The sequence below is a fragment of the Sorex fumeus genome, unplaced genomic scaffold, assembly GCF_029834395.1.
Source record: "Sorex fumeus unplaced genomic scaffold, SorFum_2.1 ptg000036l, whole genome shotgun sequence".
Taxonomy (NCBI): Eukaryota; Metazoa; Chordata; class Mammalia; order Eulipotyphla; family Soricidae; genus Sorex; species Sorex fumeus.
In genome coordinates this window covers 18,330,485-18,356,505 of record NW_026606093.1, presented here as the reverse complement: position 1 = coordinate 18,356,505, position 26,021 = coordinate 18,330,485, and the positions used below count along the sequence as shown (strand labels likewise).

Below are 26,021 nucleotides of genomic sequence, written 5' to 3'. Positions count from 1 at the left end.
GCAAAGGAAACCCTTCCTTCCTTCCTTCCTTCCTTCCTTCCTTCCTTCCTTCCTTCCTTCCTTCCTTCCTTCTTCCCTCCTTTGCTCCTTTCCTCCTTTTTTCGTGGGGGGGGGGGCATTGTTCACATCTGGCAGTTCTCACACCATATTTCTGACTCTGAATTTGGTTATCATTCCTAATGGTGCTATCAAATCCAGGTCAGCTGTTTGTAAAACAAGCACTTTACTTGCTATTCCATTCTTGTCCCTGAGTATGGCTCTTAGTTATGATATATCAGTTATAGTAAGAAAGATTTGGTCCTTCCACTTGTAGTATAGAGCTTCAAAACCACTTTGGAATATCCTGTGATAAATATAGGTGTATCTTGTTATATTAATGAGGTTGATCTTTGACTATTCCTAAGGGTGGGATAGATAGCTTAGCAGTAAAGTTAACCAAATGATTAGGATTGGAACTTCAGTTTTTTTCCCTGGCCTCAGGAAAAAAAGGATACAGTTTGTGTTCAATCACCAAGGGCCAGATTTAATCAAGCATGCCTGTGGGATCTCGCACTATTTTCCAGTAGATAGTGATAGAGAAAATTCTTCAATATTCTGCTGATGATCCACAAATTATTTAGTGATATGAGACATCCCCCAATCACCACATATTCTGTTGGAATTGGATATTTGGACCCATTTAATTGTTTTCTGTGAAGGGGAAACAAGGAGTTGAATCAACTACAGGATACGTTGGCATTTGTCCATGAAGAGGTTCTAGCTTCCGATTATGGAAGCCAAATTAGAAAGCTCCCTCTTCCTCCATTTTAAATTATTTCCCTCTGATGAGCTTATGTTTTTGCCATGTGGATTTCATATAACTCTATCTGACTCAGAAAATAAACTTTCGGACTGGCTTTTGGGGTTGAGTTGATAGCACTTGACAAGAAAGGAAAGTGTGGAGAAAGGTGTGTGTGTATATGTGAAGGAAGACTTGCTGTAGCCATTTTACCAAGCGCAAGAGAATGTCACCTGGGAATGAAAAATTCTAGACGGGGAGTAGTTCTCTACTAAAAAAAAAATACCATTCCATGTGTTGGGAAAGGATCTAGATCATTCTATTTTAGTGTTAGAGAATTAAATCTGAGGGAACAAAGAAAATGAATATTCTGCCCAGAACTTGGCAGAAACAAAAATAGTTGAAGAAGGATCTGGAAAAGATAAACATATCTGATAAAGGAGGCAGATAGAGGAGGGAAAATATACAGACTCCAGGAGAGTGACACATAGTAACTGCAATCTGGTATAAATAAACCATAACCTCTTGAGGAGGGAAGAGGGCTTCATCAATGTGGCATCTGGAAGGGAGGGCTGTATCCTCATTGTATTTGGGCAGTCTTCTCCAAACGATCTCTCCACAGCTGGCCACTGTGAAATGACATGTGATGCCTCCAACACTGACATACAAGGTCTTATGCTCACTGAATAGTCACTCCTACTAGAGAGGCTGACACTGAATCAGTAACACCACACTTGACCCCCACAACTGGTACCCAAGTTTAGACTTTCCTTGGATTAAGTTTACCTTCTTCCATCTCTTTCTCTGGTCATTCCATGCCTCTATCTTAAATATTACTGTGTGAAAGTCTAATTTTTATACCTCTCCTTTTTTTAAATGCATCTCTTATTCCCCCCCACTACTCTCTACTGACATTGTAGCACTGTCCTCCCATTGTTCATCGATTTGCTCGAGTGGGCCCAGTTACATCTCCATTGTGAGATTTGTTACCATGTTTGGCATATCGAATAATCACGGGTAGCTTGCCAGGTTTTGCCATGCGGGTGAGATACTCTTGGTAGCTTGCCAGGCTCTCCGAGAGGGGTGGAGGAATCGAACCTGGGTCAGCTGTTTGCAAGGCAAACACCCTACCCACTGTGCTATCGCTCCAGCCCACACTACTGACACTAATAAACTATTTTTACAGCACTCAAGATCTTTTATCTGTAATTTCATATGTAATCATTTATTATGTTTTTGTTTGTTTTATCACTAGTATATAAGGCCTGTTAAGTCAGAAATCTTTGCTTTACTCACTGATATTTGTACTCAGAAAGTGTCTTTTGTATGGAAGTTACTATAGAAATATTAAGTGAACAAAATAAATGAAAGCGGAAATCTTATCTAGTTCATCAGCTTAATTTACGATTTACACTAAAGTCTCCAACTATACTCTTTTTCCAATTTTAGTTCAGTAGGACTCAGGCCTACTTAATTCTTCTCCTGAATCTCCTGTGGGCCTCTCAAATTCAACAGTTTGAACAAACATTCATCATATCTCCTCAGATCTTCTCTCCACCACCCCCTCATCTATGTAAGTGGCTGCTGTTGACTCAGTTGAGAGGGAGAGATGGAGAGAGAGAGAGATAGGGACAGAAAGACAGAGACAGAGAGACTAAGACAGGCAGAGACTGAGGTAGAACACAGAGAGGCAGAGAAAGTTAGGTGTCATCTTTAATTCATCCCCTTGACTGCAGTATACATTCTACTGATAATCCAATCATGGACAATCGAAGGCCTCTTAGATTCTCTTTTTCCATAGCCACCATTATGACTCTGGTTCTCGTTAACTCTTATCCAGCTAATCCAGAAAACTCCAAATGGAGCTTACTGTCTCTATTTGTTTTTTTCCTGAGTCTACTTTGAAAAGCAATAAGGAGTTCTCTGTATGCAAAATTCCCATCTTGTTCCTACAGAAACATGGTTTTAAAGAGCTCCTGACTTTTATATTTTATATAGGTAAAGGTAAAGGCCCTCCCGTTGATCGTCGATTAGCTCGAGCGGGCCCAGTAACGTCTCCATTGGAGACTTTGTTGTTACTGTGTCTGGCATATCAAATACTCTCGGTAGCTTGCCGGGCTCTCCGAGAGGGGCGGAGGAATCGAACTCGGGTCGGCCATGTTGGCCGCTTGTAAGGCGAACGCCCTACCCGCTGTGCTATTAAATAAAATATAAGGTCACATTAAAATTATTTATTTTAAACTATATTCTCTCTTATTGAGGCATTAGAAAAGTGCTTAAGCTCCTTTGTAATATAAAAAAATTAAATTTCTGTACTGATTTTAAGATACAGTCTCTCATGTAGTAGTTACTGTTTTGATCTGCGGGTAAAAAAGAAAAGCATAATGTAATCTTGCCATTGTACTGATGTCAAGTGAAAATATGCAAATCTAAGTGGCATTGCATATCAAATATTTTGGCTCTAGGTATATGGTGTAGTGCTAATTCAGGTAGAAAATATCTTTCCTAGTCTGTAAAGTTTCCATGGCAGAATAGGAACAGACTTGACTGTTCCACTATAGATTGAGGCTTTTTAAATATGTGGATAGGCCTTTTGTTGCTCTGCTTCTTTTTCCCTTTTTTTTTAGGCAGTTTGTTAATAGTAGAGTGTCAGACTTACACTGTTCCGACAACACAATCATCACCAGTGTTAGTTTTCCTGCACCAATGTTTCAAGTTCCATCCCATCCGCTGTCTGTCTTTTCAAACTCATATCTAATTTTTTTTAAAATTTATTTATCTATCAGTTTAGGGAATACACCTGGTGGTGCTTAGAGGCTATTCCTAGCTCTGGGCTCAGGGTTGGCCTCTAGCAATTATTGGTGTACAACATTTGCTGCCAGGGATGCCAGCTGAGGTCGTTACATGCAGGCCAAGTGCCAAAACTGCTATAATACATTTCCAGTATGGCAAAATCACTTTAAATGATTGATTATTGGGAGAATTGAGAAATTACAGTGGAAGGGTGCCTTCTCTGCATGTGGACAACTCGGGTTCTATATCTGGCACCCTGTAGGGTCCCCCAAGCATTCCAGGAGTGATCTCTGATCTCAGAGTCAGGAGAAAGCCCTGAGCACCATGGGTATGACCCAAAATCTCCTCAAACATTAAATATGCCATATCTCCTCATGCCGAGTTCTCCTGCCACCCGAGGTGCCTTGGACCTGCTCATAAGGTCCCCGGGTATGAGAATTGAGCATGATTCCTTCCTGGAACATTGCCTCCAGGAGTCACCAGATCTGACCATGCAGTTGAGCAATTCTGTGAAACATGCTGCCACTAATGCAATTGTGTGACACTTCACTCCCTCCTGTCTTCTGGGGAACATACATTGGAATCCAAACTCCAGTCACCTACTCACACAACATCCAAGAGGTTAGTAAGGAATTAAATTATAGCTATAATAGTGACAGCGTCAATGGCACCAAAATCTTTCTTGGAACCAGTACATAAAACTGCAAACACCTAGCTAGTAACAACAGATCTGATGAAAATAGCTCTAACAGGAAATGAATAGAGCACAAACTGGCTCTCTATTGATGGTTTCCCTAGAGAGCTCTCCATTTCTCGGGAGGTGTGAACAGTGCACTGGGTAGACTAACCCCAGACTGCAACAAACACATGGGGAAGTGGCACAGAACTCCACCACCTTTAGTGAGTGAAAATAGTAGCCCTGAAGACTCAACCAGTGCCAACCAGCTATATAATCTTTTAGATAAGGACTTTAAAGAGGATTTTTTGAGAATCTAAATGAGATTAAAGAAACAGAGGTCAATAAAACACAAGAGAGTCTGAGAAAACTACAAGAGATGAAAGGACTAAAAAATGGTCAGTGAAATGAAATATTCAATGGAAGATCTTAGCAGCAAAATAATATCAGATGAGTTCAAAGATGAGATTTAGAGAAACTCTAGAAAACAGCAGAAGATGTGTAAAATTCTCAGCGAACAGCAGATTAGAGAACCTGGGGATGTATTCAAGAAGAAAAACATAAGAATCACTGCAATTCCAGAAACATAGGAAGGAAATTCTGATGACAAAGCAATAGACACTGTCCTCCCGTTGTTCATCAATTTGCTCGAGCGGGCCCAGTAACGTCTCCATTGTGAGACTTCTTGTTACTGTGTTTGGCATATTGAATACTCTCGGTAGCTTGCTAGGCTCTCCAAGAGGGGTGGAGGAATCGAACCCGGCTCGGCCGGGCTGGCTGCACGCAAGGCAAATGCCCTACCACTGTGAAAGCAATAGACAAAAAAAAAAAAACCCAAAACAGAAAACCAAAAAATAAGCAAACAAAACACCCCCATAACTGATAAGTTCCCAGAGATGAGGAGAGCATGCACCCTGATTCAAGAGGTCCAAAGGTGCCAGTTAAGAGAGACCCAAATAAAACCCAACACATCTAATCAGAATGACAAAAACCAAAGACATAAAGTAAGTATGAAAAACAAAAAGGTCAGGAAATTAAATTACATACAAAGAAGTATCATTAATATTCACAGCAAATTTATCAAATGAGACACTGTGGGCACACTGACAATGGTGAGATATAGATTTAGAAAATATAATGAAATTAACAACTCACCAAGAATTCTTTACTCAGTCAAATGTTTATTCAGATTTAAAGGAATAATATAACTTCATGAAATTTATAGACTCATAACCAACTTTTCAAGAACCTAAAGGTCTTTTTTTAAGACAAGGGTTGGAGTGGTAGCACATCCATAGGGCGTTTGCCTTGCACGCGGCCTTGCACGTGGCCGATCTGGCTGACCCAGGTTTGATTCCTCTGCCCCACTCAGAGAGCCCAGCAAACTACCAAGAGTATCTCGTTCGTATGGCAAAGCCTGGCAAGCTACCCATGACGTATTTGATATGCCAAATACAGTAACAACAAGTCTCACAATGGAGACATTATACTGGGCCCGGAGCAACTGAATGAACAATGGGAGAAAAGTGCTACAGTGCTTTTAAGACAAGAAAAATATTACAGTCATGCCAAACTTCTCCAGAAGATGGCAATAAATTCCATGATAATAATCATACTCAATATCAGTGGCCGAATTACACCAATTAAGAGATATAGAAAGTCAGGATATATTACAAAATTGAATACAACTCTGCTGCCTACAAGAAAGACATTTGAATAGACAGGAAAAACACAGACTCAAAGTCAAAGGTTGGAAAACAGTATTTCAAGCCATACTTAAAATCAGACAACATAGACTTCAAACTAAAAAAAAAATTATAAGGGACAGAGATAGTCATATCTTACTGTTCAAAGGATATGTACACAGGAAGAACTCACACTCCTGAATATTCAGCACCTAATGAGGGACCAGGAAAATACATTCAACAACTACCAATAGATTTAAAGAAACACATCAATAGCAATATAATAGTACCTGGAACTTCTACACTTCTCTATACTCTCTGGATAGATCAACTAGATTGAAACTTAACAAGGAACACTGGATTTGAAGGAATAAATGGAATAGAGGGGTTTTTATCCCTGAAATGTTGAGGACAAATTCTTCTCCAATGCATGAGAAACTCCAAAACAGACGATATGCTAGGCCACAAAACATACCTCCATAATGTCAAGTGGATGGAAATAATATCAGCTATCTTCTTAGGCCATGAAATACTGAAAAAAGAAGTTAATAAAAAACAGACATGGAAAAACTCAAACACCTGAAATTAAATACTTCCCTACTAAGCAACCAATGTCAAGTTGGAAATCAGAGAGGAAAACAAAACATTCTTGGAAACAAATGAGATGAGAACATATGTTATCAGAACTTGTGGGACAGAAAAAGTGGCATTAAGAGGATAGTTCATAGCGATGCAAGCATACATAAGGAAGAGCGGGCCCAAAGTCACAAAGTTTAAGAAACTAAAAATAAAATACCTATGGCAGATTGAAGGAAGGAAATAATAAGCTTAGATCAAAAGATTTTTTTTCTTAGAGCAAAAGATTTTTCCACAAGTTCACAGAAAATATCATATTCAATGAAAAAAAACTGAAAGCCTTTTCTCTACAGGCACAATCACGGCAAAGCTTGGCAAGCTACCCGTGACGTATTCGTTATGCCAAACACAGTAACAACAAGTCTCACGATGAAGACGTTACTGGGCCCGCTCGAGCAAATAGATGAACAATGGGAGGACAGTGACAGTGACAGTGACTAATTAAACAAAAAGTTGATTCTTTTAAAAAATAAACAAGATTGACAAACTGCTAGCAAGACTCATCGAGAAAAATAGAGAGACACTTACAATTTAATTAGAAATGAAAGGGAAGATGTCACAACATAGATGCCAAAGAAATGAAAAGGATCATCACGGATTCCTTTGAAAATCTTTATGCCATAAAATGAGAAAGAGAAACTTGAAGAAATAAATAATTTTTTGACCACTTAGAACCTCCTTGGGATGAATCAAGAAGATACAGAACACCTGGTTTTGTTTGTTTGTTTATTTTGGGCCACAACTAGCAGTTCTCAAGGCTTATTCTGGCTCTGTACTAGGATCATTCCTAGCGGGGCTCATAGGACCAGACGGGGTGCCAGGGATTGAATTCCAGATTGACTGCATGAAGACAAGCATCCTGCTTGCTGTGCTATCTCTCAAGCCCTGACAGAGAACACCTGAAAAGACAGTTACTATTGAGGAAATAAAAATGGCAATAAATAGTCTCCCCCAAACAAAAGTTCAGATCTTTCAATGGATTCACAAGTGAGTTTTCCCAATCTTTAACAAAGAGCTACTGCCAATCTTTTGCAGGTTCTCTCAGGAAATTGAAGAAAAAGGAACACCCCCAATTTCTATGAGGCAAATATTACCCTGATATTAAAACCAGACAGAGACAGTATTGAAAACTACAGAGACAGTATAGGAAAACAACAGACCTATATCCCTGATAAGCATAGGTACAAATATCCTCAACTAAAGGTTAGCAAATTGAATCCAACAACACATCAAAAAGATCATATACCATGAGTAAGTGGTATTCATCTCAAGGAAGCAAGTATGCTTAAACATAGTCAAGTCAATATATTTATTATACCATATCAATACATGTCACTGTCACTGCCCTCCCGTTGTTCAGTTATTTGCTCGAGCGGCCCCAGTAACATTTCCATTTTGAGACTTGTTGTTACTGTGTTTGGCATATTGAATATGTCATGGGTAGCTCGCCAAGCTTTGCCGTGCAGGCAAGATACTCTCGGTAGCTTGCCCGGCTCTCCGAGAGGGGCAGAGGAATCGAACCCGTCTCTACCGGGCTGGATGGGGGCTGGATGGGTGCAAGGCAAATGCCCTACAACTGTGCTATCAATCCAGCCCTTCAATACATGTGAAAATTTAAAAATATTATGTTTCCCAGTAGGAGAGAGAGAACAAAAGGGAATGCCCTGCCACAGAGGCAGGGTGGGATGGGGGGATGGGGGGTGGGAGGGATATTGAGATCCGTGGTGGTGGGAAATGGGCACTGGTGGAGGGATGGATATTTGATCATTGTATAATTGAAACCCAAGCACAAAAATTTGTAAGTCTACAGCTGTACCTCATGGTATCTCAGTAATAAAAATTAAAAAAAAATATTATGTTTATATCAATAGATGCAGAAAAAGCATTTGACAAGTTGCAACATGCATTCATAATAAAAACTTCTCAATAAAATAGAAGTTGAAGGAAATTTTCTCAACACATTAAAGTCATTTACCAAGGGGGTATGGTGCTGCCAGCAGGTAAATCTGTACCTGTGAGGCAAGGCTCATAGGACCAGATGGGGTGCCAGGGATTGAATTCCAGATTCAATGTATTGATATGGTATATTAAATCAGCATTAGCAGTCTGATGGCACCCTCAGACTTTCAGATACCCCAAAATTGCTGCTGTGCTTTGGCCAGACCCCAAAAACTTTGGGGCAAAGTTTACCAAGAAAGTAAATGGCTAAAAGTTAGGTATGTGGGACACACACACACACAAACCACCTCAGGCTCAGCTATATAATTGGAGGCAAGGTCTCTCTGGTTCCTGATGGAACTGCTTAATGGCCATGATCCCAGAGACTCAGAGACAAATCTTGGAACCCAGCAACTTTTGGCAGAGATGCGTCCTGTCCTCGCAATGGGCTAACAGCACTGGACCACCCAGGGAGGAAAGGGTGTTGTCCCTCCACCTGTTCCCCCTTGGCGGCTCAGTGGCCGCCATCTTCCAGAGAGCATTGGACAGTCAGATTTGGGCCCGCAGTGACGAGATACCTGGGGCCTCACGGGATGAGGGTGGAGCTGGCCCTTTCTTCCCCACCCCAACAAGATCCCAAGCCGCCACCCATGAACGGCCTCTCTGGCTCCTGATCAAGCTGCTTAATGGCCATGATCCCAGAGACTCAGAAACAAATATTGAAAGCCAGTGACTACTGGCAGAAATGCGTTCGGACCCAGCAGTAGGTTACTGTCACTGGGCCACCCCATGGGGGAATAGGTTTCATGCCTTGGCTTGTTTCCCCTGGCTGCTTGGTGGCCGCCATCCTCCAGAGGCCACTGGATGATCAGGTTGGGCCCGCAGTGACGAGACATGCAGGACCTCACAGGATGGGGGTGGAGCTGGCCCTTTCCTCCCCACCCCAATGAGATCCCGAGTCACCGCCCACAAATGGCCTCTCTCGCTCCTGATCAAGCTGCCTAATGGCCATGATCCCAGAGACTCAGAGACAAATCTCAAAAACCAGCGGCTTTTGGTAGAAATGTGTCTGGACCCCGCAGTAGGTTACTGTTGCCAGGGCCACCCAGGGGGCAAAGAGTGCTGTCCCTCCACCTGCTCCCCCTTGGCGGCTCGGTGGCTGCCGTCCACCAGAGGCCATTGGACAGTCAGATTTGGGCCCACAATGATGAGACACGCAGGGCCTCATGGGATGGGGGTGGAGCCGGCCCTTTCCTCCTCGCTCCAATGAGACTCCGAGTTGCCACCCACGAATGGCCTCTTTGACTCCTGATCAAGCTGCTTGACGACCATCATTCAAGAGACTCAGGAACAAATCTCGGAACCCAGCAGGTTTGGGCAGAAATCCCTCCAGATTTAATTGTTAAAATTTAGGAATTCCAAAATCATGGGGCCACTACTGTGGCCACATGACATCATATATTATTCATATTCATGTTAGCAATAGAAAACAAATTGCCTACTGTTGTCTTTTCAGCAGATCTGAGTGTTGGGGTAAAATGCCAAATAATAATGGTGGGTCTGGTGCCTAAATATTAAATGTAATCAAAGTAGAGAGAGACATTCAGCCGAAGAGAAGGACAACATGGAGGGCGGGATCCACAGATCCCGAAGGAAAAAAAAAAAACAGGTTCCAAAAAGAACCGAGATCATCGGGAAGTCCCAGATGGGGTAGGTACCGCATCCCGCCTCCCCCAGATGGAACCCTGGTGACCAGAAGCCTCTACAAGCACAGCTCGAGTATGTGGGAACTAGGACTTTTCCTCAAAACCACGCTAAGCGGCCACACGACATCTCTCTATATACAAAGTGATCAATGGGAAGTAAACCACCAAACGTTTCGCCCTGAAAATCAGAGTTAAGTTTGGAGCACGGCCACAGACCCAGAAACACAAGGACTTAATGCAGAACCCAGCAGCTTGGAGCAGAAAAGTGAAAGGACTATGCGTTGATCCAGGCCATCATGTCTGTCCGGAGGGGAAAGGGTGTTGCCCCATTCGCCCTCTCCTCTCTAGAAAGAAAGATGGCGGCCACATGGGAGCCTTGTGGACAGCAGGTATGAGCCGGGGGTGTGGGGACGACTAAAACCTCATGGGAAGGGGGGCATTCCTACCGAGGCCACCAGTTGCCCTCACGAGCGGCTCTCCAGCACGGCCACAGCCCCAGAAGCACAAGGACTTAATGCAGAACCCAGCAGCTTGGAGCAGAAAAGTGAAAGGACTATGCGTTAATCCAGGCCATCATGTCTGCTTGGAGGGGAAAGGGTGTTGGTCCCTTCCACCCTCCTCCCTCTGGAAAGAAAGATGGCGGCCACATGGGAGCCTTGTGGACAGCAGGTATGAGCCGGCGGTGTGGGGGCGACTAAAACCTCATGGGAAGGAGGGCGTTCCAGTCCGTCCTTCACGCCCTACCGAGGTCACCAGTTGCCCCCCACGAGCGGCTCTCCAGCACGGCCACAGCCCCAGAAGCACAAGGACTTAATGCAGAACCGGCAGCTTGGAGCAGAAAAGTGAACGGACTATGCGTTAATCCAGGCCATCAGGTCTGTCCGGAGGGGAAAGGGTGTTGCCCCAGTCGCCTTCTCCTCTCTGGAAAGAAAGATGGCGGCCGCATGGGAGCCTTGTGGACAGCAGGTATGAGCCGGGGGAGTGGGGGCGACTAAAACCTCATGGGAAGGGGGGCGTTTCGGTCTGCCCTTCACTCCCTACCGAGGCCACCAGTTGCCCCCCATGAGCGGCTCTCCAGCACGGCCATGACTCCAGAGCACAGAAACCAATTTCTTAACTATCTGACTTTCAGTAGAAATACTTCCAGGGTCAATAAGTAAAATAGCAGAAATCCAAAACCAACATTTAATTCTTGAACCCAGCTGTAGAAAGCAAATCACTTCACAATGCTTTTTCAACATGTCTGATTTGGGGCGGGGGGTAAACTCTAAATAATAGTGGTGAATCTTTTATTGAAACAATGAATCTAATCAAAGCAGATAGAGTGTTAACTAGAATTCATCTGCCCCACAGGGACTGGGAGGGGTAGGGGGTGGGGTTTTATTGGGGTTCTTCATGGTAAAAAATAAGTATTGGTAAAGGGAAATGTGTTTGATATTTGCATGACTGAGACCTAAACCTGAAAGCTTTGTAACCTTTCCCATGGTGATTCAATAAAAAAAAAAAAGTAGAGCGAGAGTAATGTGGAAATCATCTATCTCACAGATAAGGGAAGGGTGTGGGATGTGGGTATACTGGGGGGTTTTGGTGGTGGAAAATGGGCACTGGTGAAGGTATGGGTGTTTCATTGTATGATGGAGACTTAAACCCGTAAACTTTGTAACTGCTCTCATGGTGATTCAATAAATAAAATTACAAAAAAGGAAAAAAATAAAATAAAGCCATTTACCACAAGCCCACAGCAAACATCAGACTCAATAGTGAAAACCTTGAGACTTTTCCTCTAGGATCAGGCCAAAGACAAGAAAGCCCACTTGTACCACTGCTCTTCAAAATAGTAATGGAAGTCCTTGTCATAGCAATTAATGGTGAGAATGAGGTATTAAGGGCGTATGAATAGGAAAGAAGTCAATCTCTCTCTATTTGCTAGTAACATAGTACTGTACTTGGAAAGACGTAGGCTCTACAGTAAAAGAAAATCTCCTGGAAGGAGTGCAGTGATAGTACAGCAGGTAAGGTGCTTCCCTCGTATAAGATTGATGCTGGTTCAATCCCCGGCTTTTAATATAGTCCCTGAGTTCCTCCAAGAGTGATCACTGGGTGCAGAGTTAAGAGCAACCCCTGAGCATCAGGAGTTGGCACATACACATGCACACACATACACAAACAAACAGCCTCTAGAAACAATAGAATTGCACAGTAAAATGGCAGGCTACAAAACCGACATGCAAAAATCCATGGCTTTATAATAGACAAATACTGATATAGAAGAGGTAAAGGTAAAGGCAGGTAAAGGCCCTCCCGTTGATCGTCGATTTGCTCGAGCGGACCCAGTAACGTCTCCATTGGAGACTTTGTTGTTACTGTGTCTGGCATATCGAATACTCTCGGTAGCTTGCCGGGCTCTCCGAGAGGGGCGGAGGAATCGAACTCGGATTGGCCATGTTGGCCGCTTGTAAGGCGAACGCCCTACCGCTGTGCTAGAGAGACAAATTAAAATAATTCCTTTCACAATAGTGCCTCAGACAGTCAAGAAAAACTTTAGAAATCTGCTTAGCCAAAGAGGTGAAAGACCAATACAAAGAAAATGACAAAACACTACTAAAAGAAGTTAAAGCAGACATGAGGAAATGAAAACACATCACATGCTCATGGACCGGGAGGATTAACATTGTCAATCCATCAGTACCACCCAAAGCTTTATACAGATCCAGTGCAATCCCTATAAAAAATTTCCAAGACATTTTTCAAATACTCCTGATACTTATATGGAGTCATTACCCTCCCCCTGAATAACCATAGCAATCTTAGGGAAAAAGAAGATAGAAGTCGTGCCTCTTCCCAACTTTAAATTGTAGTAGTAGTAATCACCAGTAGTTATTAGTAATTAATAGTAACTAGTAGTTACTAGTAGTAATTACTACTGGTAGTACTTAAAACAACATGGTACTGGAATAATGACAGATTCTCAAATCAATGAAATGGAGCTGAAATTCTAGAGACAGATCCTCAGGTATAAGGACAGCTAATCTTTGATAAAAAAGTAAAAAGTATGAAGTGGAAGAAGAAAAGCCCTTTCAAGGTATTGGGTAAACTGGATGGCCACATGTGAAAAATGAACTCAGGCTGCTTTGTAACACCAGGCACAAAAGTCAAATAAAAATGGATTAAAGACCTCGATATCAGACATGAATCCATATAAATAGAAGAAAAAAATGGAAATTTTATCATGGTATTAAACCTAGAAGCATCATTAGGAGTTAACTCCATTGGCCAAGTAAACAAAAGCAAAGATAAACAAATAGGATTGCATTAAAATGAAACTTCTGCACCTCATAGGAAACAATAGCCAAAATACAACAAAACTCCAAGGACTGGGAGAAAATATTTGCCCATACCTCATCTGATAAAGGGCTAATATGTAAGTTATATAAAGAACTAGTGGAAATTTACAAGGAAAAATCCAAATCCTTCAAAAATGTGGGGAAGAGCAAAAGCTCCCATAAACTGGTGAGTGGAAGAGAAACGGGACATTGGTGGAGGGAAGTGGTTATGGTCAAGTGCTGTTGTTGGGATATTTTGTTTGAAATCCAATCATGAAAAACTAATTCATGGTGACAAATAAATAATTTAAAAATAAATATTAATTATTGGGGGCTGGAGCGATAGCACAGTGGGTAGGGCGTTTGCCTTGCACGCAGCCAACATGGCCGACCCGAGTTCAATTTCTCCACCCCTCTGGGAGAGCCCGGCAAGCTACCGAGAGTATCTCGCCCACACGGCAAAGCCTGGCAAGCTCCCCGTGACGTATTCGATATGCCAAGCACAGTAACAACAAAGTCTCACAATGGAGATGTTACTGGGCCCGCTCAAGAAAATCAACGAACAACGGGAGGACAGTGACAGTGATTAATTATTGGGCTGGAGAATTAGTACATTGGGTATAATGCCTGCCTTATACTTGCTCAATCTAGTTTCAATCCCTGGTACTGCTAGGAGTGATCTCTGAGCATAGAGCTAGGAGAAAGCCCTGGCGTTGCTGGACACGGCACCCAAACCAAACCTTAATTATTATTATTTTATGTGATGTATCTATAATAGTGCTAATGCTTGTGGTTTTAATTTATAGTTAGCTCACTTCCCTGCCACCTAGGTGCCCAAGACTCTCAGCCCACATCTCTATGTATAATATATACAGTCTACCTTATCATTCTTCATATTCCCTTTATCCCCTTTTTTGGAATTTTTTTCTACTGTAATCCTGGGTCAAGAGTTTCTGATTGTTATATCCCATTTGTTTTGTTCCTCTATATACCACAAACGAGTGAGATCCTCTTGGTATTTGTCCTTTCCCCTCTGACTAACTTTAACATAATACCCTCCAGTTTTGGATGAGTATTTTCATTTTTTGTTACACTTCACTGACTAAATTTAAAGATCGATGAAGCTTTTGGTACAGAATGGCAAATTATGATCTGTGAAATTGCCTCTTTTTAAAATAAAGTTTTTATCAGAATCCACCAGTTACGCCAATTTATTTACATAATGTCGATGACTACCTTTGCACTACAAAGATAGAGTCATTGTGATTAACAGCTTAAAGTGTTCACTATCTTGCCCTTAAAAAAAATTGCCTCTCACTAAGGGGTGTAGAACAGTAAGATGAAAAAGACTGTTTTTTATAATTTCTTTTTTATTATATTTCTAGCTTAATTGGGAGTGAAGGAATTCTCTGTGTATGACATTAACTTTTGTGATCAATAGATACTTTATGTCCTTTAACACATAATAGTTTGTAAGATGAATGCTGGGTTTGGGGGAGTGTGCTGGAGGCCACTTCCAGCTGTGTCTCAGCTTCTATCTTGCTCTGTGTTCAGGGGACCATGTGTAGTGAACTGGGATAAATTGGTTGCATGCAAGACAAGCACCTTAACCCCTGTATTCTCTGGCTCAAACGTTGAATTTTTAAACGCTTTCAGCATGCAAGAGAAGACGATGACATGGAATTTCATCTTTGATCTAGTAATGTGATTTTAATAGCTTTTCTCTTTACCTTGTATCTCTGGAAAATTTCTATGTAGATTTTGTTTTCTAGAAATTCCTTTAATTCAATGTCCTTTTGTTAGCTAATGGTAACTTCTAAACAAACACAAAATTTTAGCATATTAGCAATAGAAGGATTTTTTTCTTATACAAAATAGGAAGAGGGGTTTCTTCCTCTTTGTATAGTAATAAAGTGTAAAGAGACAAAACTATATTAATAGTTTACATTATATGTATTTAGCACGACACTGTAGCACTGTCCTTCCGTTGTTCATCGATTTGCTCGAGTGGGCACCAGTAATGTCTCCATTGTGAGACTTGTTACTTTTTTTTTGGCATATCGAATATGCCACGGGGAGCTTGCCAGACTCTGACATGCGGTTGGGCTACTCTTGGTAGCTTGTCAGGCTCTCTGAGAGAGATGGAGGAATCGAACCTGGGTTGGCTGCGTGCAAGGCAAATGCCCTACCGGCTATGCTATTGCTCCAGCCCCCTTGACTGTAATATAAATATTTATACATTGTATCTGTATAATACAGTGTACTTGCTAATATATAATTCACATAAACATATGGGTTATAACTATGAATATATGATTTATAATTTAAATATGTAAATACATATAATACATATAATATATATAATGGGCTGGAGCGATAGCATAGTGGGTAGGGCTTTGCCTTGCACGAGGCCAACCCAGGTTTGATTCCTCCATCCGTCTTGAAGAGACCGGCAAGCTACCGAGAGTATCCTGCCTGCATGGCAGAGCCTGGCAAGCTCCCTGTGGCGTATTCGATATGTCAAAAACAGTAACAAGTCTCACAGTGGAGATGTTACTGGTGCCCGCTTGAGCAAATCAATGAACAATGGGAGGACAGTGCTGCAGTGCAGTGCTAAATAATATAATGTAAACTGTTAATATAGTGCATATAATAAAACTGATATTACTCATCTAGTGCATGTACATACATATGAATATCTGGTTTTAGGGCCATCCTTAGCAGTGCTCAGGATTGCCCTGATGGTCCTTGAATCATCTGATGCTAGAGATTGGGCCTGGGGCTCCTTAATGCCAAGTATGCCTTCCAACATCTGAGTGTGCACAAACACTACCATGAAAGAAGAGCATTGTACAAGCACCACAACCAACAGTGTTGGAACCCTGACAAGAACTCTGCAGGCAAGATTGTTTCTACAAGAAGGAACATGTGTGAGCCCCTTGCTCATTGCAATAGCAGCACACAAAAGTTCAAGATCAAAAGACAAGAACAAGATCAAAAGACAAAGAACAAACTTGTAAAAGGATATGTAATACCTCTGGGACAAAAGATTTTTTGATAGCACAGCAGGTAGGGCGTTTGCCTTGCACGCGGCCGATCCGGTCGACCTGAGTTCGATTCCTCCGCCCCACTCAAGAGAGCCTGGCAAGCTACTGAGAGTATCTCGCCTGCATGGCAAAGCCTGGCAAGCTACCCGTGACTATTCTACATGCCAAACACAGTAACAAGTCTCACAATATTACTGGGCCTGCTCAAGCAAATCAATGAACGGGAGGACAGTGACAGTGACAGCTTTTTCTACAGATCACTTATACAGTCACAGAAATGAAGATACTCAGTTGTAAAAACTGAGTATAGTCATCATGAAAAGTTGATTAATCCCATGAAAAATATTATCTCACTACAAACCTAAGAATTAAAATTATAGTGAGATATTATTCCAGGCACATAAAAATCAATAATAAATTTGCACACATGAAACAAATTATTTTAAGAAATAATGAGAACAACTTCATAAAATAAAAGAAATATGTCGAATTTTACATATAATTTTTCTCTCCTCAATATTCTTGCAAGAACAACAAATAGCATACATGACTGAATAGGGGAGTCCAGGTTCAAAGACATAGGATCTTAGCCTCTCTCTCTCTCTCTCTCTCTCTCTCTCTCTCTCTCTCTCTGAGAGAGTAAAGCACAATGGAAAGTTTTATGAAGGGTGAACACATAAAGGTGAGCTTATTGTCTATCTCAGGGTTGCTACTTTTATATTTACATTTTCCAGGTTAAAAAATTATATGGCTTTCAAATGACTGAATGAGAGCAAGATTTTAAAATTCAACTAATACATCTAATAAGTTTAGTAATGAACTTACAATTCAAGGCATGCACTTTACTACTGTCCTGTAACACTCACCAAATTTTGTATTTGCTAAAATACCTGTAAGCATAATTCTTGATAATGTGTCAAAACATTTAAGTGCATGATAAACATTAAATACCAATAATTCTTAGAGCTGCTTTAGGGTATAATTAGAAAAAAGTTTGACCAGGAATTCTAATCTCCTCCTTTTTTTCCTTCAGTCTTAGTTTCCCCCAGATTTTATCCTAATACCTCTATCAATAAATTTAGAGTGTTCATTTTTTAAAAGCCATTTGATTTTGATTATTCAAAAAATTTATACAATGAGTTTATTACATAATTGGGCTTTCTGTGTTTAGTCTTTAATATTGTAGTACATAGGGGGTTGTAGAATTTGTATAGTATTTGTAATTTGTAGAATTATTATACAATCTGAACTGCACTCTCAGGAGCCTATGGGTTGGTATGGTGACTGCTGGAATCTCCATTTCGGAGATGTGAGGTAGTTTGGGGAAATTTCAACACATGGCAGCCAAACATGAATTAGAGTTCAGGTATTCTTATTTGGTTCTGTACTACTCTGTCTACTTTTTACTGTCTACTTTCCTTTAAAAAAGAAAGGTTAAGGAGGAACATGACTCATTAGGTGATAAGATTTTAGGGATACTGCCATGGAGATGTTTGAAGGATTACATTAAATCACATTTTCAATCTTTCAATATTCCCCCCTATTTTACTGAGGGGGGCATATCTGGGACTAAAAGGCTACTATTGGTCGTGCTTGTGGATTCATGCAGAACTAGAGATTGGACTCAAGGCTTCTACACGTGAAGCATGTATTCCAGTTTTTTGAGCTAACTCTCCAGTTCCCAGATTGATCAATGTTGAGTTGAAGTAAGAGGGTTAAGTGGTGGGAATGTCGACCGGTTTAGCCCTTTTGGAAAACAGTATGGATGATTCTCAAAAAAATTAGAAATTGAGCTCCCATTTGACCCAGCAATACCACTCCTGGGAATATCTCCCGGAGAGGCAAAGAAGTACAGTCGAAATGACATCTGCACTTCTATGTTCATTGCTGTACTATTCACAATAGCCAAAATCTGGAAAAAACCCGAGTGCCTGATAACAGATGACTGGTTACAGAAACTTTGGTACATCTACACAGTGGAGTACTATGTAGCTGTTAGAAAAGATGAAGTCATGAAATTTACATACAAGTGGTACTACATGGAAATTATCATGCTAAGTGGAATGAGTCAAAAAGAGAGGGACATACATAGAAAGATGCATTCATCTGGGAAATATAAAGTAACAAAATAGGAGGCTAATGCCCAAGAATAACCGAGATAAGTACCAGGAAGTTCACTCCATGGCTTGGAGGCCAGCTGCACATGCTAGTGGAAAAGGGAGCTCAGATAGAGAAGGGAGCACCAAATAAAGGGTGTTATGGGGATCCTCACAGGATGGGAGATGCATGCTGAAAGTAGACTATAGACCGAACATGATTGCCTCTCAATGCCTCTTTTGCAAACCACAGCACCCAAAAGGAGAGAGAGAACAAAAGGGAATGCCCTGCACAGAGGCGGGGTGGGATGGGGGGAATGGGGGAGTGGGAAGGATACTGGGATCATTGGTGGTGGAAAATGGGCACTGGTGGAGGGATGGGTATTTGATCATTGTATAATTGAAACCCAAGCACAAAAATTTGTAAGTCTACAATTGTACCTCATGGTGTCTCACTAATAAAAATTTAAAAAAAAAAGAGAATTAAGTGGGTGAGTTTCTTCCTCATTCCCAAGACCTATGAAGAACAGCCCGAGACAGTAATCCATATGACTCTATTCTTGTGTGAGGTACTTCCCCCCCCACCCCCAGGGCCCTAGCACCTCTGTCTTGCTGCCTTCAGACCAAGAGAATAGAGAGAAGCATCCCCGTACACGGCTACCTTTTATGGCCTCTTTCACAGCAGAATCCACAGGGAGTATATTCTTCTCCACCAGCTCCAGTGGTCCTGGCCTCAGAGCTATCTTTTCATTGAGATCATCTGCAAGTCGGGCTCTTTTCAGCTTCATTTGAGCAGTTGAAATGGACCTCTCTGAAGTGGAGGCTAAAGGGCCAAAGTTAAAAGGATTACTTCTAGAACTTGATACTGTTTTTTTTTCTTTCTGTTTTTGCCTTTTAACTAAAACATTGTGTCACATTGTGCTCTACCATCCTAATAAATTTTCAATGCAGCCATCAGCATTACACATGGATTACCAGCAAAGACTAGAGACTTCCTAATAAAGGCAAATACTCAGGCACACAGGATAGTTAAAAAACTTTCTCTGAGAGGATTTTTTTTAAGAAAAATACACAATTTGCCCATTCTGTAAGTAAGTAGCCCAAGGATCATCATTATGTGTTTACCCTAGACTACAGCATTTGAGTACATATTGCTTGGCACAATTGATCATGCAGTAAATATTATTTATTATAAGTAGTTCTAGTAGTTTGATTTCTTAAGCATCTCTGACTTGTCAATATTGTGATACTGATACAAACACCCAGCTTGTTAGTTGTAGAAGAAAAATTCCTTTGAAGTAGTTATTTAACAAAACAGAGGGATTTAAAAATCAAGTATTTTAAATAGTTTTTCATCATTTGGAGGATGAGAAAAATCACAAAACCCCAAACCACTGGGATTCTTTCTCTTTTAGTTGGGTTCTGACTTACTTTTGAGTCAGAGGCAGAATCTAGTCATCCAATTATTGCTCAAGTTCAATACGTTTAGAATCTGTAAGAGCTTCTAGTCTCTAAATTTTGCAAATTTAGCTGAGATATTTACATACAATTTACAGATAATTCCAGGACATCCTCAATGTTTTATTATTATTAACCTACTAACCTAATTTTGTGTTTGATTTAGACATCCCCACATAGGAGAAATCTAGGAATTTCTTATAGTTGCAACATGTCAAACTAGTCTATAAGATGCATCTCCCAAACATTTAGAGTGAAGAGAAAGCATCAACACCATTAGCGAAAAAGCAGAAATTTCCAAAACATAAATCATCTCCAAGGTTATTGCAAGGACTTCTTGCTGAGCTCTTTGCCTCTGTGATCTTTCTGGTTTACCCTGTACAATATAGGTCTGGTTTTCAGAAAACACTCCTGTGCATTACTGTTTTTTGTCTTTGTTTTCTTTTCTGTGCTGGCTATATAATGTGTTGAATAAAAGGCTTCACACATCAAGATAATCACTTTGCATCCCTGGTTCACCACTTTCTTGTATTTCCAGGACACATATCTTCCTTACATAACCATCCAAGTTTCTCAATTTTGTTTTGAAAAACTTGCCACAAATTGAATCCCCATTCCTTCAAGAACTGAGACTATTGTAAGCTCTGACTTCAGAATTTGGTCTTTTCACTTCTCAGACTCTTCCTCCCCTTGATCCTCTTCCCCCAACTTAGTTCACCCTTGTACTTTTTGCTTCCTTAGTTTTCTTAATTTTAAAGTGTTATTTTCATAACATTTAATAATTCATAATAATTGACTACATTCAATATTTTAACAGCAGTCCAAGCACCATTATACTTTCCACCACTATTATTTTGAATTTTTCCACCACCAATCAAGCCTGCCCCACAGACAGATGCTAGATAATTTATTTTGTATTGCTTGTTAGGAATAGTATGAGAGGTCTGTAAGGTCTATCTCACAGTGGTTCAACAAACAAGTAAAAAGAATAAAAGCAGGAGATGTTGTGCGGCCACAAAAGTGGCCCCATGTTCTTGGAATTCTAAAATTTTAATTAATTGGGGTCCAGAAACATCTCTGCAGTGAGCTACTCAGTTCCAAAAATCATTTGTGAGTCTCTGGGTCATGGCCATCAATGCGTTTAAATGGAAGCCGGATGTAGTTCATTGACGTGACAGCCAGGACTCCCGGAAGGGCGGGAAGATGGGAAGAGATGGCCCAGTCCAGACCTCTTGAAGTCTGGCGTTTTCAGTCACTGATCCTGCATACCTGGGTATTTTGTGGACTTATTCTTGAGAGGGGGGGCGGGGGAGGGGCAGGATGAGCCTGTGAAGATTGGCCATGAGGGCGGCAGTGATTGGGTTCTGAAGATTTGAGGCTGCTGGGGTTCCTTTGGGGCATGTGGAGAGAGGACGCCTGCTCCCATTTGAGGAGCTTCATGAAATCAACCTGGCGCAAGGTCCAGAAACATCTCTGCGTGAGCTGCTCAGTTTTGAGATTCATTTGTAAGTCCTGCTTCCTTAATGTTGTTAGCCTGCACTTCTTCCTACCTTCTTCCCACAATGAACATTCTATTTTTTAATTATTTCTTTTTCAGTTACCTTTTAAGGTTTTTTTTTAAAAAATATATTTCTTTTTTTTTAAGTTCTCAGTATAAAGTCTGAAAATTCTCCCCCTTTTCTAACAGCACTAATTAAGCATTGGGCCTTACATTGTTGCTCTAAAATTAGAGGCAATGAACCACTGGAAAGAATAGGGGCTAATTCTGCATCTAACAGACCCTCAGGGCTCTAGGAGACTAACTTTTATTTTCTTGGGGTAGAATAGAGAAACACCAGATATATTCAATAGAAATTGGGGCTGCTAGGATTCATGATGTCATATTTCAATTGAAGACTCTAATCAGTCATCTTTGTAATGATTTTTAAAAATTATAGTATTGCTATAGATTTAATGTCATAAATGTAAATACATTTGTAAAACTTTATAAAAGAAAATGTAAAGAAAAGTAGATAAAAAGTAGAAGAATAAAAAAATTTTTTAAAAAGTAGAAAAAGAAAACTCATTTAGAGTCAACTGTTTTAAGAGCTGGGTGTTTTCTTTCTTAAGATTTTTTTAAGTGACTGTTGGGCCATATATCCCTTCTTCACCAAATATGATAAGTAATATATATATGTATACATATATATTACTTATCATATACAGTGCTACCATTGTGAGACTGGTTACTGTTTTTTGGCATATTAAATACATCATGGGGAGCTTACCAGGCCCTGCCATGCAGGTAGGATACTCTTGGTAGCTTGCCAGGCTCTCCGAGAGGGACAGAGAAATCAAACCCAGGTCGGCCGCATACAGGGCAAACGCCCTACCTGCTGTGCTATAGCGCCAGCCTCTCTCTCTCTCTCTCTCTCTATATATATATATATGTGTGTGTGTGTGTGTGTGTGTGTGTGTGTGTGTATTCTTTTCTTACATGACTTCAACTGTAAACAGTGCATTTCACTAAACATCATGTTTTATGTCTTTTATCATTAAAATTTTTTCCCTTTGCTTAGCCTCGGGAGGCTTTTGATAAGATTCTAATTCAAAAGATCAGGTTTACTAGGTTCGGTGACCACAAGGGAGTTAAGCTCTCCAAACATCTTCTGCATGCTAAGTTCAAAATCACAGAAAGATATTATTCCTTTAGTATTTAAAAAAGAGTTGCTTATTAAAGATATTCAATCATAAAGACATATCATTAACAATTCCCTATTATTGGAATTTTAAATACAATTCTCTTGATATTTCCTTTGTGTCAGATACTAGAAGTTTATTATTAGCTGAAAGATGGACACTCTTTTTTTTTTCCTTAAATTTTTATTAGTGAAACACCATGAGGTACAGTTGTAGACTTACAGATTTTTGTGCTTGGGTTTCAGTTATACAATGATCAAGTGCCCATCCCTCCACCAGTGCCTATTCTCCATCACCACCAGTCCCAATATCCCTCCCACTCCCCTTCCCCCCATCTCACCCTACCATTGTGGCAGGTATTACCCTTTTGTTATCTCTCTCCTTTTGAGTGTTGTGGTTTGCAAAAGAGACATTGAATGGCAATCTTGTTTGGACTATAGTCTATTCTCATCACGCATTTCAAGATGGACACTCTTTTAAGAAGGTTATATGTTGGACATTCTCATGTGCTCAGAGGAGAAGGCAGCATAGCTAATGGTGGAACATAAGTCTAATCTATCTTAGTTCTATGATTTCCCAATTTGTCCATATGGTTAAAGGACTGGAAAATGGTTCAAAATTACTATTTTTGTAATGGTGGAGGACTTTTTAGATCTTAGCAACTATCCGGAGATCAAAGGACATTGGGAAATGGTTCATCATTTGTCAGGAATCCCCTAGTTGGTAATGTGGAGTCTTACCTTGGAGTATGTGCATATTAGCCAAGTCAGCACGACGGGGCCTGGTTCTGCCCTGGCGCCTCAGGGCGCCTTCAGTCTGCAACACAGAATTAGTTCTGCTATCAACCTCATGTAGTTGCTCACTCAGTTTTAATGTCAAAGAATCTAAGTTTTGCTCCAAATACTTGTTTTATTATAAATGGAACATGCAAATATCCCTGGTTTCCTATATTTTGATAAAGGAGCACACACAAATATTTTCCTGGTAATTAGAGGATGAAAAAATAAGATAAAGGAATTAAAAAAAAACAACCCGTAAGCCTACAACATAGTTAAATAAAATCTTTAAAGGGTCAGGCAGGTAAATATTAATAGAACTGATGACACTCTATTTGTATATAATCAGTCTTAGTATTTTACTCTTAAGATAGTCACAATAAGGTCGGAAATTAAATGTAACCTAAATATTCCTAGTGTATAGCCTGTTAATATATCCTCCTTTCTTTATTTACCTAGTTTCTCTTTTAGGGTAGATTAAAATGCAATGCCTGCTGCCCAGGTCCAGTGTCAGGTGAAAAGACAGTTAGAGGTTATTCTCTAGTTCTTATCCTCTCCATAACACAGCTATTTGTAGGGACAATGTGGTTACAATATTTCTGCATCTTTTATGTGATCTTTGAGAGAGGTCTGTGGATCACTCTAGTTCAGTTAAAATATGATTACTTTCTAGGCAGAAGTAACCCTGGCCTTTCTCAGACTGCTTTGAATAGTTACAGAGCCTGCTTCTTTCTTTATCCACAAACTAGTTGCAAGACTAAAATTCTTAGATAAAGAAATTCTAGGAGAAAGACAGTCTCTGCTTTTGCTTCTGACATACAATACCAGTAACTGCTAAATAGTATTTATATTACAAAAATTAATTTGCACAGATTTACTCTGAGGGCATAGGATATAAGCCAGCTCCCTGTGAGATGCTAAACACACAAAAACAAATTTAGCTCCATTTGCTTATAAGTAAACCACAAATAACTTCCATATAAAATGATCCTGTTTGACAATTTAATGGCATTTTTTAAAATCAGGTTTTTGTTCCTGAGAAAGGGGCATGTATTGAAGGGTAAAACAGCTTACAAATTAAATTTGCTTCACTATTAAAAATCTCTCTGATCTCTACTAAATCTTGCTTTGCAACGATTCTTCTCCATATCAGAAATATGAGGAGGTTTTTTAAAGATGGCATTTAACAAATTAGCAGTTTCAGTTAATAGACTTTGTACCAGTTCCCAAATTTTAAATTTGTAGGAATAAGATATCATGTGGGGTGGGGGACTGGCAACTCCGTTGAGTTGGTTGTGGAAATTTTACTCTTGAGCCAAAGCTCAGCATTCTTTAGCCAACATTCAGCATCCATACCCTGTGTGTAAGTTCAAAAGGGCAGTTTGAAAAAATAATTACCTTGTCACTATCCAAATGTTTTCTTTGCTCATGGAATTCAGCTGGGCTTTTCAGTGCTGAAACAGAAAAACCAAGATGTGAGCAGATGCAAACTTCAGGTTCTGATCACCATAGCAGCATTGCCTGTGAGCTTGCTGAGCTGTGCACACATGAACATGATCGCCTTTATTATGCCACAAGCAACTGGAGAGGAAAGATCTGGAGGCCATCACCCTTCCTGAAGCCAAAGGATACGAAGGAAGGTGGAGTTCAGGTCTTAAAGAGGAGTCGAAACAGATGCAGAACGGGCGATAGGAAGAGAAGTGATCAAGACAGATCATTCCATGTTCCTGAGAAAGCATGGGGGCATGATGTTGGAGGTGAAGGAGCGGATGGGGGTTTTCTGTGTAAGAGTTGGAAATGAAGTAATATTCTAGTTTAAGGGAGATGGAAGATTGAACTAACCTGACTCTCTCTTTGACTTTGTTACATCCTTAAATATGACAGAGGCTTGGCTTTGTGAGGAGGGAGGTTGTATTCTATTTTTTTTTCAATTTTATTTTTTTATAGAGTCACCATAAGGTACACAGTTACAAAGCTGTTCACGATTGAGTATCATTCATACTATGATCCAACACCCATCCTTCCACCAGTATCCATTTTCCACCACCAATGACCCCAGTTCACCTCCCCCGAACCCCCGCCCCCATATTCCCCCTCCTGTATTCCATTTTTAGGAAGGAACTTATAACTTGGATGTATGTGACATGTCAGTCAAGACTATACAATGGGGCTGAATGAAAAGCACAGAATCAGACATTGAGGGTTGCAAGGAAATTCATGAAAATAGAGACATATAGTTCCAACCCTGAACAAATGGGAAACTAAGAGTCACAGAAACATATACACCTGTCAGAGTCACAGAATTAGAGCCACCAGGCTTCTAGGCCCTCTAGCAATCTTAATTTTTAAAAAGTGTGAGTTCAATATCTTTGATGAATATATATTCAAAGATCCTCAAAAAATTGTCTGATTTTTTTTAAGTGTGGTCAA

The 26,021-nt window shown here is 40.4% G+C and overlaps 1 protein-coding gene across 1 annotated transcript in view; it reads right to left on the bottom strand.

The window, feature by feature from the left end:
- MYOCD (myocardin) overlaps positions 1-26,021 on the bottom strand; it is a 119,965-nt gene that overhangs the window by 44,551 nt on the left and 49,393 nt on the right. Inside the window, exons 3-5 of the mRNA XM_056117915.1 lie at positions 24,990-25,045; positions 23,556-23,631; positions 19,340-19,501 (exon numbers count right to left, since the gene is read on the bottom strand). Of these exons, the coding sequence (XP_055973890.1) occupies positions 19,340-19,501; positions 23,556-23,631; positions 24,990-25,045 (294 nt within the window). The remainder of the gene's footprint in view (positions 1-19,339; positions 19,502-23,555; positions 23,632-24,989; positions 25,046-26,021) is intronic.